At 44.2% G+C, this 15,504-nt stretch overlaps 2 protein-coding genes across 4 annotated transcripts in view; both read left to right on the forward strand.

Moving 5' to 3' along the window:
- On the forward strand, positions 1–8,609 carry RSAD2 (radical S-adenosyl methionine domain containing 2). Its single transcript, XM_056344488.1, has 6 exons — positions 1–609; positions 791–952; positions 1,398–1,627; positions 2,927–3,076; positions 4,860–4,892; positions 5,445–8,609. Exons 1-6 carry the CDS (start codon positions 261–263, stop codon positions 5,607–5,609), a joined length of 1,089 nt encoding a protein of 362 aa, XP_056200463.1. The 5' UTR covers positions 1–260; the 3' UTR covers positions 5,610–8,609.
- A 1,338-nt stretch (positions 8,610–9,947) lies between these two features.
- The window catches only part of RNF144A (ring finger protein 144A), a 67,464-nt gene continuing 61,907 nt past the window's right edge, over positions 9,948–15,504 (forward strand). For 2 of the 3 annotated variants that reach the window (XM_056343385.1, XM_056343386.1), the window contains exon 1: positions 9,948–10,116. The gene's annotated coding sequence lies outside the window, so the exon portion shown is untranslated. The remainder of the gene's footprint in view (positions 10,117–15,504) is intronic. The other variant, XM_056343384.1, reaches the window with a different exon arrangement.

Genomic DNA, 15,504 nt, shown 5'->3' on the forward strand with positions numbered 1-15,504 from the left:
TTGAGAGCCGAGCCAAGCCGAGCCGAGCCCAGCTCAGTCCAGCCGGACCGAGCCCAGCCAGGTCCAAGTGAACAGCAGCGCATCCCGCCGGGTGCAAGTGAACGGCAGCGCATCCTGCCGAGCGGAGCCGGGCCGAGTTCAGTCGGATCGACACCAGTCGAACCGAGCCCCGCGGGGTCCAACTGAACTGCAGCGCATCCCGTCGGGTGCAAGTGAACGGCGGCGCGTCTGAGCCGAGCCAAGCCGAGCCGAGCCGAGCCATGCATCTGAGCGTACTGGTCCGTCTGCCACTGGCGGTGGCGCGGACGGTGCTGGCGGCGCTGCGCGGGCGGCTGGGCGCGCTGTGCTGGAGCCTGGCGCCCCTCTCCCTGCCCCTGCCCCTGCCCGGCTGGCGGAGGGTCTCGGCCCCCAGCCCCACCGCCCCGCTGGGCTCCCGGCGGGAGCGGGAGCCGGAGTGGGACGACGCGTCCCCGACGCCCACCAGCGTCAACTACCACTTCACCCGGCAGTGCAACTACAAGTGCGGCTTCTGCTTCCACACGGCCAAGACCTCCTTCGTGCTGCCCCTGGAGGAGGCCAAGCGGGGGCTGGCGATGCTCAAGGAGGCGGGTGAGTCCCGGGGGGCCGCGGGATGCGCGGCGCCCGCCTCCCAGCGGGACCAAGGGGCGTCGAAATTGTCCCGGGTGTGTCCCCCTCTCCATAGCGCTGCCGTCGGGCACTGGCAGCCTGTGGAAGGGGCGGGCAGTGGGCAGGCAGAGGTTCACAGCGTCTTTCTCTGGTCCTTTTCTAGGAATGGAGAAAATAAATTTCTCGGGAGGAGAACCGTTTCTTCAGGACCGAGGCGAATTTGTAGGCGAACTGGTCCAGTTTTGCAAGCAGGACTTGAAGCTGCCGAGTGTCAGCATCGTTAGCAATGGCAGCCTGATTAGAGAACGGTGGTTCAAGAAGTACGGTAAGGAAAAACCACTGCGCACAGGAGCACTGGCAGGGCTCGGGAGCCTCCTTGGGGCAGCCTGACTGAAAGATGGGTTTTGGTGCAAGTGAGAGATGGTTTGTTAGCGCTTCAGTTACAGTAAACACAAACCAAACATAAATACCGGTGAAATATTGTTAATTATATATTGTAACCATAGGCAGTTTGTACTATTGCCTCTTTGGTGTAATAGTATAATAAAATAATAGCTCAGACTGTGTCCACAATTCTGGGGACACACAGACACACAAACAAGATGTTTTGGTGCTGCTGCTGTGGCTTTTGTGGTTCAAGTGATGACTCCGTAGAACTATATATTTACATGGCACTTCATGACAGATCACAAGGAAGTGAAAGTGGGCAGAGTCCTGACAGCTTTCTGTGAGAGAGTGAATATTAATCCATTTTTTAAACTTGTTTTCAGGTGAATATTTAGACATTTTAGCAATTTCATGTGATAGTTTTGATGAGGATGTCAATGTGTTAATCGGCCGTGGTCAAGGAAAAAAGAACCATGTGGAAAACCTGCATAAACTGAGACAGTGGTGCCGAGAGTATGCTGTTGCTTTCAAAATAAATTCAGTGATCAACAGATTTAATGTTGAGGAAGATATGAATGAGCAGATCAAGGCACTCAACCCTGTGCGCTGGAAGGTAAGAAATTGATGTATACCATAGGTTTACTTTTCAGAGAAAAGTAATAATGAAGTGAAGTCCTGGAGTTGTCTGAACCTCTAATGACCTCAGTCATATCTCCAGCTCCAGCTTGTGTTCATGTTAGCAGACTTCTTACCAGTGTTACATGGTGCTGAAGACAGTTCTGTCTCTTTCTGCACTTACATGGAGCCCAATACGTCAAGCATCTTCCTGGCTGTGATATTTACAGGAAACGAGCATTTCAGCATATGTAGATCTAGGGGTTTTATGATATTCAAAATAAGATGGAAGGTTTTTAACATCTGAAAATCTATCATGTAGAGAAAAGGAGGAAAACTTAGTGTACAATGATACATTACAATTAATATATTGCTAGCAATATAGAAGTGTACATTAGGCATTAGTGTTCTGCTATAGCGTATTAGTGATTAGCATGCATATATTATGATATTTTCTGCTAGAAGTTTATTAAATATGTTATCAGTTTGAAAATGGGTAGACATAATGTGACATAAATATGGGAGAACTTGTGGAATAATTTCTCACTAATTGCTTCATGGAAAGTGGTATACCCACATGATTTCCTGGGGAAAAAAAAAATCACTGTAAGTAAAATCTTGGTCTTACTGAAGGATTGTAAGGAAAATATGACACAAATTTTAATACTTTATCAAGCTTCCTGGCCTGCTTTCTTGCTGGTGTTACAGAGCATGCTGATGGCAAAGGTGCCTTTTTTACCCTCAAAGCCTATGCTGAATGTATTTGAGGACTCAGCTTTTAGAAGGAGGCTGTTAAGTAGACAAACTGTTAAATTTTTTTTGTGGGGAGTCATCCCTATTTTTTTCTGTGACCATCCGAGGCTAGTTAAACTTACAGTCACCAGCTAGGTTAAAATCTTTAAGAATAAAAACTGACTTGATAATCTGCATGGTACATAGTACTTACTGGCATTTACAACAGCCATACTATTTGAGGTTCAATCAAAAGTTTATTTGAACTTTGATTATCTGTGCCCTTATTAAGACCAGGGCAGTTAAGAATTCTGTGGAAACCTGATCAATAACCATGACTGTATAATTACATTTAGAACTATGTAATGTTAATTTGCTAAAAATAAATCTGCACCATGCCCTTTGTGTAGTATTCACTTGCCACAATTTGTGTCAGTGTGGCTTCACTGACAGAAATTAAAGACATTGCTACTGAGACAGCTGAAAGTTTTTGTCATGATAACAGTCTCTTATCCTCAAGGCAAATGAAAACATAAATTCTTAACCAGGTGTCTTTTGTCTTCAGGTATTCCAGTGCTTGATAATTGAGGGGGAGAACAGTGGTGATGATGCCCTGAGACAAGCAGAGAAATTTGTTATCAGCGATGAAGACTTTGAACGATTCCTAGATCGCCACAAAGATGTCTCCTGTTTGGTACCTGAATCTAATCAGAAGGTAAAATTGAACTTGTCCTTTTAAAACCTTATTTTCAAATACAGTTGGAAAGATGGAAAGGAACTAGAAGCTTTCATGGCACTTAATACTTTTCCTATTAGTATTGGCTTAGAAAAGGTACAGTACAACTCTGTCAGCAACTGGGTTTTAATACTCTTTAAGGATTTTACTGGGCACAGAGTTGTTAATTAGAAGAGTAATAACTCATCAATCCCATTCCTGTGGAAACCAGTGGGAGTCCGCTCACAGCATCATGTGGGCTTCTGTTCAGTGACATGGATGTACAAAGTATCAGCACAGAAACAGGAGAAACTGGGATTTCCACAGCTGAATAGTGAACTCTAAAAATAATTAAGCCTTTCAGAATTTAATAGCTCTTCCCCACCAAGGCATAACATCTGAAAAGGTTGAATGTTAATGTAAACACACTTTATACTGTAAGCTTAGTTTCCTAATACAGATTCACTGTGATGTTACACTATGGCAGTGTCATCGACCTACATGAAGTAACACATCCCAGTCAGCATTATATTGGGTATTGAGAACAAGAAGTAGTATTCTTGCCGTGACACATCTTACTGGGTACTCCCTCCCACAGTAAAGTCACATTTTTAACATTGTCTGTCTGAACCTCTTTGAACTGCACGTTTGGGCTCTTTATTCACAAGGAGACTCCTTGTGCTACTGCAGAGCCCAGCAGTCAGCTTGGTGAGCTGCCATCCAGCTTATGTTAGCTGCAGTAAAGGACTTTAGTGTCAAAGGGTGGAGCTCAGGACATTTTGTAAGATGCCTGCAGACCCTATACATGGCATGAGGAGAGTTAGAAGACTCACTGTTGAGAAAGTTTATGAATTGAGTGAGGAGATGCTAGGCTGAACCAAGTTCAGGAATGCCTTAAATCTCTCATCTCGTGTTCCACAGATTAAGACTCTGCATTTACAGTTTATTCCTTAATGTACAGAGAGCTCAAGTGAGCAGACTGGGTTGCCTGTACTATGTAAGACACACACGTCTAGCATTTCAAACATTCAGTGGGAGACAGCTTTCATAAGAGAAGGTGTTTAGATGAGAACCTGTAACGGTTTCTGCATTTTTTCCATGTAATAAGTCCTACAAAAAAACCCCAGTAGGTTTCCCTCAGCAGGTTTGGTTCTAGAAGACACTTTCTGATTTCTGTTAAACCTGTGGGAAAGATGGACACCAAACTGATCAAACAGATTTCCCGTTCTGCACAGTAGCAAGCTCCAGCTACCCAAAGGATCGTGTAGGAGGTGCCTGGTTAGCTGAGCAAACTTGTCTTATTTCAACTGTTGGCCTATTTCTTGGTGCAGACCTGAGAACTTTTTGAGCTGGGAGAACACTTTTATTTGGTGAAATGATAATTAAACACACCAGCTTAAACAGTCTTGTAATTTGTTTGGAAAAATACATAATCATTCCAGTATACAAAATAGTGTACATTCTGCTAGTGTGGAAGTTAATAGAAGATTTGGATATTATTTAAAACACCTTTATCCAGCTGTGCACCCACATTTCAGTTAGACACTTGAGAACTCATATTCCAAGAATTACTGGCTTATTCATACACTAAGTCATGCTAGCAATCCTGTCATTTATTTCTGTGAATTTGATCTAAGCTCACTGAAACATCAGTAAGATATTACCTGTTTCAAAGATTTGGATCAGGCTTTAAAAAAAAATAGTTGATTTTTTTGTCCTTGATTTTTCACTATGGAATTTTGGTTTGTTTATTGATTTAGTTTTTTCTTTTGATCTATTACAGATGAGGGATTCATACCTCATTCTGGATGAATATGTAAGTCTTTGGTTGATATTTGGTATTTGTATGCTAATATATGTATGTATAAAATGTTGATAACAAATTAAATTTACTGTGCATTCTGTAACATAATTTTACAATGTAGTACAAGGAATAGATGCAATTTCTTCCCTTCAAACATACTGAGAACTTTTATGGTCTAAGAGGAAGTTGCCGTTAGGTTGCATGTATAATCACTGCATCACAAATATTAAAGTGCAGATGTGTATCTTTGCAGGACATCTTTGCTTTTTTATTTAATTTAAAAATACAGAACTTGTCCTGAAAGTTAGGTTTCAAAGAGCTTACTTATCTTACATGTGACTGAAGAGCAAACATTTAATCCTCAGGAATTATGGCATGACTTTGTTCCTGCTAGGATGTGTCACTGTTTAACTGTGAGCTTCTGAGCCTTCTAAGGAATAGAGTGAAACTGTTCATGCACTTACATAGGTGTTTGTGGGATCGCAGTGCCATTTGTTTAACTCTATATGAAAATTAAGCTTTTACAAATTGACTTTCTAACATCTTAATCTACTGATATTCCAGATGCGTTTTCTGAACTGTAGAAATGGACGGAAAGAGCCTTCCAAGTCTATCCTAGATATTGGCGTAGAAGCAGCTATAAAATTCAGTGGATTTGATGAGAAGATGTTCCTAAAAAGAGGAGGAAAGTATGTGTGGAGTAAAGCAGACATGAAACTGGACTGGTAACTCAATATACTGAGTCAGGGCAGGTGCATTATGTAAAGAAAATGGGTCTGTATGTATGTATCTAAAGTTTTTGACTACACTTGGTGTATTATGCAAGCTGATGTTCAATATAACTCTATATGTGAATGTGTTAAATGGTTTTAGGATGAAGATTATGTTTTTGTCTATTTTTTGGTTGAACATTACTAAGTACCTTCAGAGTTTTCACGTAAATAGATCTCTGAAGTCAACTTTCAACAATCAACCATTGTATGAAGGACTTAAGTGGGCAAAGCGTTAGTATAATGTCGAACAAGAAACAGTTTTAAGATAATACATAAGTGTACATGCCAGAAACAAATGGAAAACCACCCTAATCTCTAATTCATTATCAACAGCTGTAATTATGGGTAAATGTAAACTTACCAGGAAGGTATTGTGCCTCGTTCACATGGAAAGGTGGCTTGCAGTTCTTCACTAGATCACAAGACAGCCAGATGACAGGCCTTTGGAAGCAGCCCTGGAGTTTTTTTGGGGTAACAGAGGGTCAGAATCTAGGAATCATTGTCTGTAATATTATATTTAAAAGGAAATCAAGATGAAAAAAATCAGCAATTTTCATTCTTTAGGACTTAATCCTAAAATCATCTGTTGTTCTTGTCCCTCTCCTCCATACGGACACGCAGTATTTGCAAAAATGTGGGATGTAATTTTCTGTGGAAACACATTTTTAGTCACAAAGAATATTATAACATAAAAGTGCATTTTACCCAATGATGAGCAACTTCTTATTTGCTCTATGTAGCACTTATGTGCACTATGTAGCACACCTAATGGGTATCTTCTGTTGTATACTGACTGTGTTACTCGCATACTTTTTATTTTGCTAAGCCTTAGGATTACGAACAACAAAGTTCATATATCATGTAACCTTGTTTAAAGCTTGCTTGGCTCCAAATCATTCTTGCTTGCTGGTTATGAACATGCAGGTGAAACTAGCTGAGTTTTGTGATAGCAGTCTGATTGTAAGAGCTGGCAGCATCAACATAAAATAGGGAAAAGGTCAAAAACACCTGCCAAAGCCATAATCTAATATGCTGTCCTCAGTCTTGGTTTTCTGGCAATTGGTAGGGCTTTGTAATTGCAGTTTTCCAAATTTAACTAGTCTCCCCCCCACCCCCCCCCGACAAAGCTCTGTATGAAAGGCACAGGGATAAGCACTGCACAGAGCAGAAGTGAGCTGGTGCTACTTACTTGTCCTGTCCATTGGACTCAATGCCTGGATTGTCTGACACATTTAAATGTTTGCAGCATTTGGAAGGCAGCATGCACTGAATGTTCCACGTAGAGAAAATTATGGCTTCTTTCACTTTTCTGATGATGCTAGTTGATTTTTTTTAGAGAGGTTTTAAAGAGAAATGTTTTGCATTTATCTAATGCACTTCAAAGTTGAAGGGGAAAGTGCTTAAGTAGGAGCCGCTGCTTCTGCATAAAGGAAGGTGCATCTCTGAATACACTGCGAAAATGTTTCCATTTATGATTCCTCTTGTTTCCATTTCTACTATCCTAACTGTAAATATATTGTCTCAGTGGTGCTCTTTTGTCTCTTTGTATTTTGCATTTTGCAATCACAACACTTCCTAGACTGTAACATTTCAGGTCTTTCTTTTTCTTGTATTACTACTAAGTGACATTTAGAATGTGGCCCACACACATTAACCCCACAGTCTTTTGGCAGCTGTTTCGCTGACCTCAGTTGGAGTTTTGCCTGAGTAGCAACTATGGGCAGTGCAAATTTATGTAACTGGGGCTTGACTTCCTCTGCATTCCCATTGCTCAGATGTTAAATCCAACCTCTTCCTTAGCATCCCCACTGCATGGTAGAAAAGAAGCATTTTCCTTTGCTGCTGGCTCAGTCCCAGCATGGGGAAAGATTTAGTGCGTCAGTGTAACGGTAAATCTACCAGCTTGCTGCTTCTGCAGAAAATGCCAGCTGTATCACAGCAGACAGATGCGAGGTACACAAACTCCCATTCAGATTCAGAAATCCTGCCATTCTTTGCTTTGCATTTTGCTCTGTAAATGGCTATTCTTTTGCTGCATGAGATCCTCTGTGCCTATGGAGGAAGCTGTAGGATAAACAAACTGGAGCTGAAAATGTGAAAATCGAGTCAATAATGCAAAGACATTGAAGATGGCTTATATCAAAAAAATCTAAGTTCTTATCTTCATAAAATCTTGAGGATTTCACATTGCCTCTTGATCCCATAAGTAATTAAGAAAAAGTTTCTGCTCTGTGTGGTACTCTTTTTCCAAAGGAAATGCCAGTCCATGTGTGTTGGAAATAAGAATTGGACATAACACAGTTTGACGGACAGTCATTGGTATTTTTATACGCAAAATTCATTGTTGTGTAAAATCTCAAAAAAATTTTTTTTTGCCTACAGATTGATTAGCCTAGTTTATTTTATTTAATCTATAAACACAGTTCACATGGTACCAAAAAGGGACTTTAGGCATTTATTCTGTAGTTGGGCCTAACCTGCAGCATGGGACTTGAAAAATAATAATGAATTCAACAGAGTTATTCCCAGGCTTAGAGATTACATGTACATCGTGACCCTGAATACTCAGGATTTAAGTCCCGTAAACACAGATATGCTTAATTGTATTTTCCTGTGTAATTTCACAGTACTGCAGCTAAGCACTTGCTAAAGATGCTGAACTGGGAGAGAACTTCCACTGCAGTTTACTAGCATCATGCAGCTGTTTGTATCAGTAAAATTTGTAGAGAATGAGCATTTGCAAGAATGACCTCAGTTAAAATTATGAATATGCCTTGGATAATGAGTAAAACTGTCACTTAAGATGCTATTTAAGATGTCCTCTTTTTCAGTGTAAAGACTGATAATATCTTTGAATGTTAAAAACGATGAGTTTTTAAATGATGCTCTGACATAATTAGTGCTAAATATTTCACAAGGATGTTGCACATTTCAATAAATGTTTCTATTTTCTTAATTTGCCTGTACTTTTTTTTTTTTTAAAATATAACCCAGGTCCATACTAGCAGAATTTGTGACTGCATTCACAAGTCACATGCAAGTTGATGTGTGTCTGCATTCACAGGAGAGCTGTAATTCTGGATGCAGGCTGTGTTCAGCGCAGGGGGCTGCTTGCACGGTGCCAAGGGCAGCATCTAGCCCCAAACGGAGAACAATAGCGCTGATTCTCCTTGCCATGAGAAGGATTTATTGCAAGCTTGAGTGGACTGGGCTGTGCGGGGAGAAGACAGTTAAAATAGCTTCTGCTCTTCAGATGACAGCCATTACGAGAGACACAGCTATCCATAAATATGTAAGGAGAAAAAAAAAAAAAAAGATTATCTGCTGTGTATGGTAGAGAAAGATTGAACGGCTAGGCAACTTAGAGGAGCAGAGACAAGAGGCGGCTTAAGCTCATCTCCCGTGTTGGGGCTGCAGCATCAACTCTTGCACTAGGCAGCCTGAAATTGAGCTTTTCACAGAAATTCGTTGTGTGTGATGGGAGGCTTCGCTCCCCCCCTCCCCCCTCGTGTTTGCCAGCTTTTTCTCTACGCGTTGCGGCGGAGCGGGGGTGCCTGGAGCAGCGCGGCAGCAGGATGCTGTGCGGAGCCCGCGGGGGCTGCGGCTGGGCCGGGGGCGCAAGGTGCCTGCAGGGAATGGGCCCGGCAGCCCCGGGCACCCCCCGGCTCGGGGATTTTTCTTTTGTGTCTCCGCGCGTTACAGAAGGAAGCCGGTCCATGCTCCGCGCATCGACCCCGCAACACGGAAGCAGCTGCTTTTGCTAAACAGCCCTTGCAAAACAGCCATGTCCGCCGCTTCCTTGCATTCCCCTTCCTCGTTTCCTTGCAACAAGGCAAACCCTTCGGCTTTCCCTTGTAACACCGAGCCCCATTGCTTCTCTCCTGCCGCTGGGCGACCTGCTGGCCCGCGGGCCGCCGCGCCAACCTGAGATGCGATTCCTTAAATTAAAAAAAAAAAAAAAAAAAAGGAAAAACGGCGGCGCGGCGCGGCACGGCACGGCACGGCACGGCACGGCACGGCACGGCCCGCCCAGGGAGGCCGCGCCGCTGCTCGGACCGGCGCGGGGAACGCCCGGCGCTGCCAAGCGGGAAACCCCGGGATCCCCGCGCCCGCCGGGCCGGGAGGCGCCTCCCGCGGCCGCCAGGGGGCGCCGCTGTGCCTGGCGCGGCGGAGCGGGGCGGCCGCTTCAAAGCGGGCGGCGGCAGCGCAGCGGTTAATGGCGCCCGCCTGGCTGTGGGCGCGCCCGCCCCCGCCCGCCCTCACCCCGCCCGCCTCCGCTCCCGCCGGAGAAAAGCCCGGGCGCCGCGCCCGCCGCGCACACTCCGGCTCCGCGGCTGACGGCGCCGCGGGGGGTGGAGACCATGCCCGGGGCGGCGGCGCCCTGCCGCAGCTCCGTGGGATAGCGCGGGGCGCCGCGCACCTTCCGCGGGCCGCCCCATGCCGGCAGAGGCTGGAGCGGCAGGGTAAGGCGTGCCGGGCGCGGGGGGTGTGCGGGGGTGTCCGCGCTCCCCGGTGGGGCGGCGGGGGGCGGGGCCGCGCCGGCACCCGAGTCCCCTTACGTAAAGGGCTGCGGGCGCTCGCGGCGGGCTGCGCGGCTCCCGCGGGGCGCGCTGAGGGCGGGGGCGTCCCTGCGCCCGGGGGCTGCCGGCTGCCCGCGGGGCGGGGGCGCTCGGTCGCGGAGCGGGGCCGGGGCTGCCCGAGGGGCTCGGGCGCTGCCGCCGGCCCGTGTTGGCGGGCACGTAACGCACCGGGCGCCGAGGTTCGCGTGCCTCTCGCCCGGCGGCTCCATAATGGGCTGAAGCTTCGCGGGGCCGGGCAGCGCCGGGGGGTGGCGGTGCCTGATGGAGGGGCGCGCACCGCCGCCCGCAGCCCGGGCTGCAGGTGAGCCGTGCAGCTGGGGTGGAAGCGCTGCTGTGGGCTGCAGGCGCGGAACAAGCAGGAGTAGATTGCTCTTTCTTGATGCATGTATGGTTTGTTTTGTCGGTGTGTGTCTTCCCCCCCTCCCCCCCAGCTGTACAGATGCTACCATTGACTTGGAGGTGTTGGAAGAAACCGTGTGTATGACGATCGGTTCCCCCATGCCCCCCCTCCCCGGATCCCTAGTGACCCTTTAAATTGCAGAATCCAACGCTGTATGGCTTGGATTTTATTGCTTCTAAAAACCTAGGAGTGTCAGCGGGGCAGGACACTTGAAGAAGAAGCAATCTGCCTGAATTTCTATTGTTTTCTTAGAAATACTGTCATTTCTGTCCTGGAACATAGTATTCTGTGTTCTACAACAAGAATGAATGATGACTTATAAATAGATCCGTTTGTTTATATTGCTCCCCGTGTAGCCAAACGGCTGTTTACATTGTGAGATGGATGGCTTCGCTTCGCGTTGGCTTATCAGCGCTGACCCAGGAGTGGGCACAGCTGAAGTTGTGGCATTCTTGGGCAGAGTGCTTCGGGGAGGTGGCACCAGGATTGGTGCCTGATTGATGGCCCTGCTGTTTGCTTGTATGTCTGCTTCCCATGTAGGTGTGAGGTGAAGGGGTGGGAGAAGGTTGTGTGGGGATGCAGTGTGCTGAGCAGCAGGTTTGTGCCTTCAAAGAAACTGCTTTGTTTATGCTTAGATGGGACTTACAGTGTGGAAGGTTCTGAGTGACCTGTCTCCTGGTAATGTTAGGGTGTCAGTCAGACTGACTTGGCTTTAAGTTTACGAAGTATCCAACAGAAGCCAGATCAAGTGAGGAAAGAGCAGTGGTGGGAAAAGCTTTGCTTTTGCTTAGGACCTACTTGAAAAAGACCGTATTTCTCCCCCTGCCCCTCTCCCCACCTCCTCCCCGGATGAATTCTTTTACCCTTTTCCTGGCCATCATGTCTCATTATCCTCTTGTGCAATCTGTATATTGTTCATGAGGGGGAGAAACCATCTGTGACTGAAATAAGAGTACAATAACGGAAGTTTTGGCCTGATATAACTGCTTGGAATGAGCCATCCTTTAGATAAAACAAAAGGTTGATTTCCCCTCCTTTCTAAATCACCCTGATTCCCATTCTAGCAGCTGCTAATCAAATCATGTGTTTGTCTTTGCAAGCAGTTACTGCAGGCTTTTGCCCTTGAAGCACAGTATTATAACTTACCTTCACTTACAGTCTGGATTTTGCATATTTCAGTATTTTTAGGCAATAGTATTTCTTTGAAAAAAAAAAAAAAAAGACTATATATTTACTTAACTGCTTTTGTTTCTATCTAACGTGTTTGGTTTTATTCCAGTACTGCATTCCAAGTCTTTGTCACATCTTCTGTGGTTTTTTTTTTATAACTTGTGACAACTTTCAGTTAAGCCAGAGGACAAGGCTGCTGTCCTAACTATGAGTTCTGGCTGCAGTGCCGTCCTGGGGGTATGAATGGCTTCAGTATATCTGCTGCATTTCAAAGAATGCTCTCATAGGCTGGCAGAAAACTGTTGTTTGCCCTCTCAGTTGTTTGCTGATTCAGGGGAAAAATAACTCTGATGATCCCACAGCTTGATCTGTGCACGTAGACTTTCTCTCCTGGAGACCTGATGTAGCAGGGGAGACGGAACCTGTTATATTTGTCACTGTTTCCTGTGGAGTAGTATTAATAGTTAGGCAGTTGACTTAGTAGTCTATGGTTTGATTAGGAGACTTGCTTTTAACTGTGTTCTTTTCTGTATCTTGAGTTACAAAAAGGAAATGGAAAACAATTACAAACCAACCCACCACTCAGTTTGAATGGTTTAGCAATTCTGCTGTCTAACTTAGGCTGTGGTCAGCTGTTCTTTTTATAAGATGGGATCCTTTTCTATTCTCCTTTGCAGAAATGAGCTCATAATACTCATCTTTCCCTGACCTTTTGAAGGAGATCAGACAAAAAGATCATAATGATAATTTCTATTTTTCACTTCTGATGGCTGGGAGGAGCTGTTGAAAATACACTTGCTCCTCTGGCTGCCTGCTGCAAAGCAATGGAAATGATTTTTCTATTTCATAATCAGATCAGAAATGCTTACAGTTTTTCTGCATATGCAATCAGTGAATACTGGAGCTGGCAATGCTAGTACAAAATGGGTTTTCAAATAGCTTGAATTGTTTGCTGGTGGTGACACCCTAAGTGTCATTTCTCAAAAAGGCTGAAGAAAATGAGGAACAGAGAAAGTGAACTGATGTATCTGATACCTTTTCCCCTCACAGTAAATAAAACTATTTCGTCAGATGGTTCTAGCCTTGGCAAGCCAATGTTATTTCCTTCTTACAGCATCACTTTCATATTTTCATTCGAAGAAGAGCAAGTGGTAGATTGTTGCATTAAAATACTTTGCTGTTATCCTCTATGTACCACTATGATAGTTTAATAAAACTATATCCTATTTGTCCTGTATGGAAATGGCTTATAATTGAAGAAAGGGACTAAAGATTACTTAATATTTCCTTTTTGTACCATATGATATCCAAAGGATCATCTGAAATACTTGAGAGTGAAGATGGGCCTTCAAGGTTGTCTGGAAAATAACAGATTCTGACTTACCAGGTTCAAGCATTTTTATGTTTTGTTTTTTTTTTTTTTTTCTTCCACCACATATGTTCAACTTTGCTGTGATCACTACTTTGCTTGTGAGCAGCTAGCTAGGTTGCAAAGTTTTGGAGTTGTTGTATTTACTCTTGACTTTCACTTGGAAATGTTACTGACCGTTCTGTTTCTGGAGTACTGGGGTTAATTCCTGTTACCATAAAACTCCACTGGGACTGCAATCTGTGAAAGTTACCACTGTGGCTCTAGGAGAAAGTTCCAGCTGACCTGCCTTTGCCTCAGCTCCAGCTGCTAGGAAATGGGGCATACACAGTACAGAAATTGGGTAACACCTGACAACTGTTGTATGCATCCAGCCCTTGTGGAGAGCTCTTAGCTAGCTAGTGAGGAATATGAAGATGAATTTAGCAAAATAGATTAAGGCAACAATCCTTTATTGGCCCACCACAATCTGTTACGTGATCAGTTTCTTCCTATGTTTATTATTTCTGCTATTGCTTTTTACCAGATGGTCTGTTTCATGTTTTACTGCTGGTGAGGATCTGTAGAGAGGAAGCTGTGTGTGGACTTACTCATGTCACGGATATTAATTTCCTCTTATAGGTAGTTATATATGTGTGTATATATAATAAAGTTATATACTGTTACATATATAAAATATATTTTTACACTTGAATTTCCCTAAACAATGTCTGTCTGAGGGCAGATCTGGCAGAGTTGTTGACAGTGATCACATGCTGTCCCACCCACAGTGGTTTTCCTGAAGCACTTATTACAACTTCTGGTGTCTGTCTTTTTCTCACCACCTTGCCCTTGAGCATCCTCTTCAGATTTGGGTGTGCTGATAATGAAGCTCTCATTTTGTCAAGCAATGCAGATTAGGGATAGCCTCCTCCTGTTGCAGGTAGTTGGTATGCACAAAGGGTGGCAGACCTGTTGTTGTGCAGCCTGTTGCTGGTGCTTTATAATACTGCAGAAAGTGCATGATAAGAAAGGAAAGGCTCTTTGTTTTTTTGTTAAACATATCCTAATACTGTTCTTCATACATTATAATAGTGTTCTGCTTATGTGAATTCCCTTTTGTTAAAATAATTACTTTAACTTTTCTCTTTATCCTTTTGCTAGTTTTGTCATGTAATAGCAATTCTTTAGACACCCAGAAATTTTTAGGATTCTTGTAGTTGTTTGGTATAAAGATTGTTCCCTGAACAGAGCGTGTTACTTAGTAGGACACAAACTGAAACAGTTCAGTCTTATTTCTGTATTTCTCCTGTGTGTTTTTTTTGCATAAACATACCCTTTGTGACCCTTTCAATTAGCTGATTGCTTTTGCACACTGATATGTTGAATACATCTTTTGGTCTTCTGTTTGTGTCTTCGTGCTGATTTGATTAATGTTGTGCCATCATCTTCCTTCATGTATAATGCATTTCTTGTCATGCATTTGGAGGCTAGAGAAGAAAACACATACGCCTACTTTCTTTAGAATAACTGTGCATTACTTTGTATCTGTCTTGACTTTTGTGGCAAAAGTGCTGACCAAATGTACGTGTCGAGGATATGTTTTAAGATGTTGGATTTGTGGAGAGACAGTCCATGATTAAATGTCAAAAGAAGCTTTCAAATTTTTTTCGTGATGCTCTTTGTACTTCTGGTATTTGTTGACATCTTAGATTTTGAAAGGTTTGCAGATGACATTTCTCTTTACTTTTAAGTTGCTAGGTTGTGCTTGTCAGTTGCTGTTTCCTAGTTGTGTGTGTGTAGCTTTCTAACAGAGATGGAGTGACTATCACCAGGTTTCACTAGCTGAAGCTGAGAGAGGTAGGATAACCACAGTCACAGCTGCAGGATGCACATGGCAGCTCAGGTGAGCTGTTGGTGCTCATTGCATCTTGAGGTTTGGTCTCAGCTGACCCTCAGGACCATGACTTGGAGCCTGCTGGGCTCTGGCTTGCTCCTGAGACCAAGCTGGCGTTGTGGTCTTTGTGCCTCTGGTAACCTGCAGGTAAAACAGACCAGGCAACTCTTCCTATGAAGCACAGACAAGTGAAATCTGTAAAGGCTGTTTGTCAAGCACAACACAGCGGTCAGCTTCGAAGTTGCTACATGTGTTGATGCCAACCACTTCCTAAGGGTGCAGGGTGTGTTATCTCACATGCAGCTCTGATGGTAATCAGGTAAAAAGCCTTTTATGTTCATGGATTTTCATCCATTTGTACTCAGCTGCAGGGTGTAAGTTTATCTCAAGGTTCCAAGCTCGTTCATTTTTCTTGTGATGCGATGGTCCCTGGCCCTGGAAAGGTTATGATAGGAG

Source organism: Falco biarmicus, chromosome 6, assembly GCF_023638135.1.
Source record: "Falco biarmicus isolate bFalBia1 chromosome 6, bFalBia1.pri, whole genome shotgun sequence".
Lineage (NCBI taxonomy): Eukaryota > Metazoa > Chordata > Aves > Falconiformes > Falconidae > Falco > Falco biarmicus.

Bases quoted from the DNA above. Each gene is read 5' to 3' on its own strand.
- RSAD2 (XM_056344488.1), top strand. From the start codon at position 261: ATGCATCTGAGCGTACTGGTCCGTCTGCCACTGGCGGTGGCGCGGACG. The intron at 610-790 runs GTGAGTCCCGGG...GTCCTTTTCTAG, and splicing joins GGCGATGCTCAAGGAGGCGG to GAATGGAGAAAATAAATTTC. The intron at 953-1,397 runs GTAAGGAAAAAC...ACTTGTTTTCAG, and splicing joins ACGGTGGTTCAAGAAGTACG to GTGAATATTTAGACATTTTA.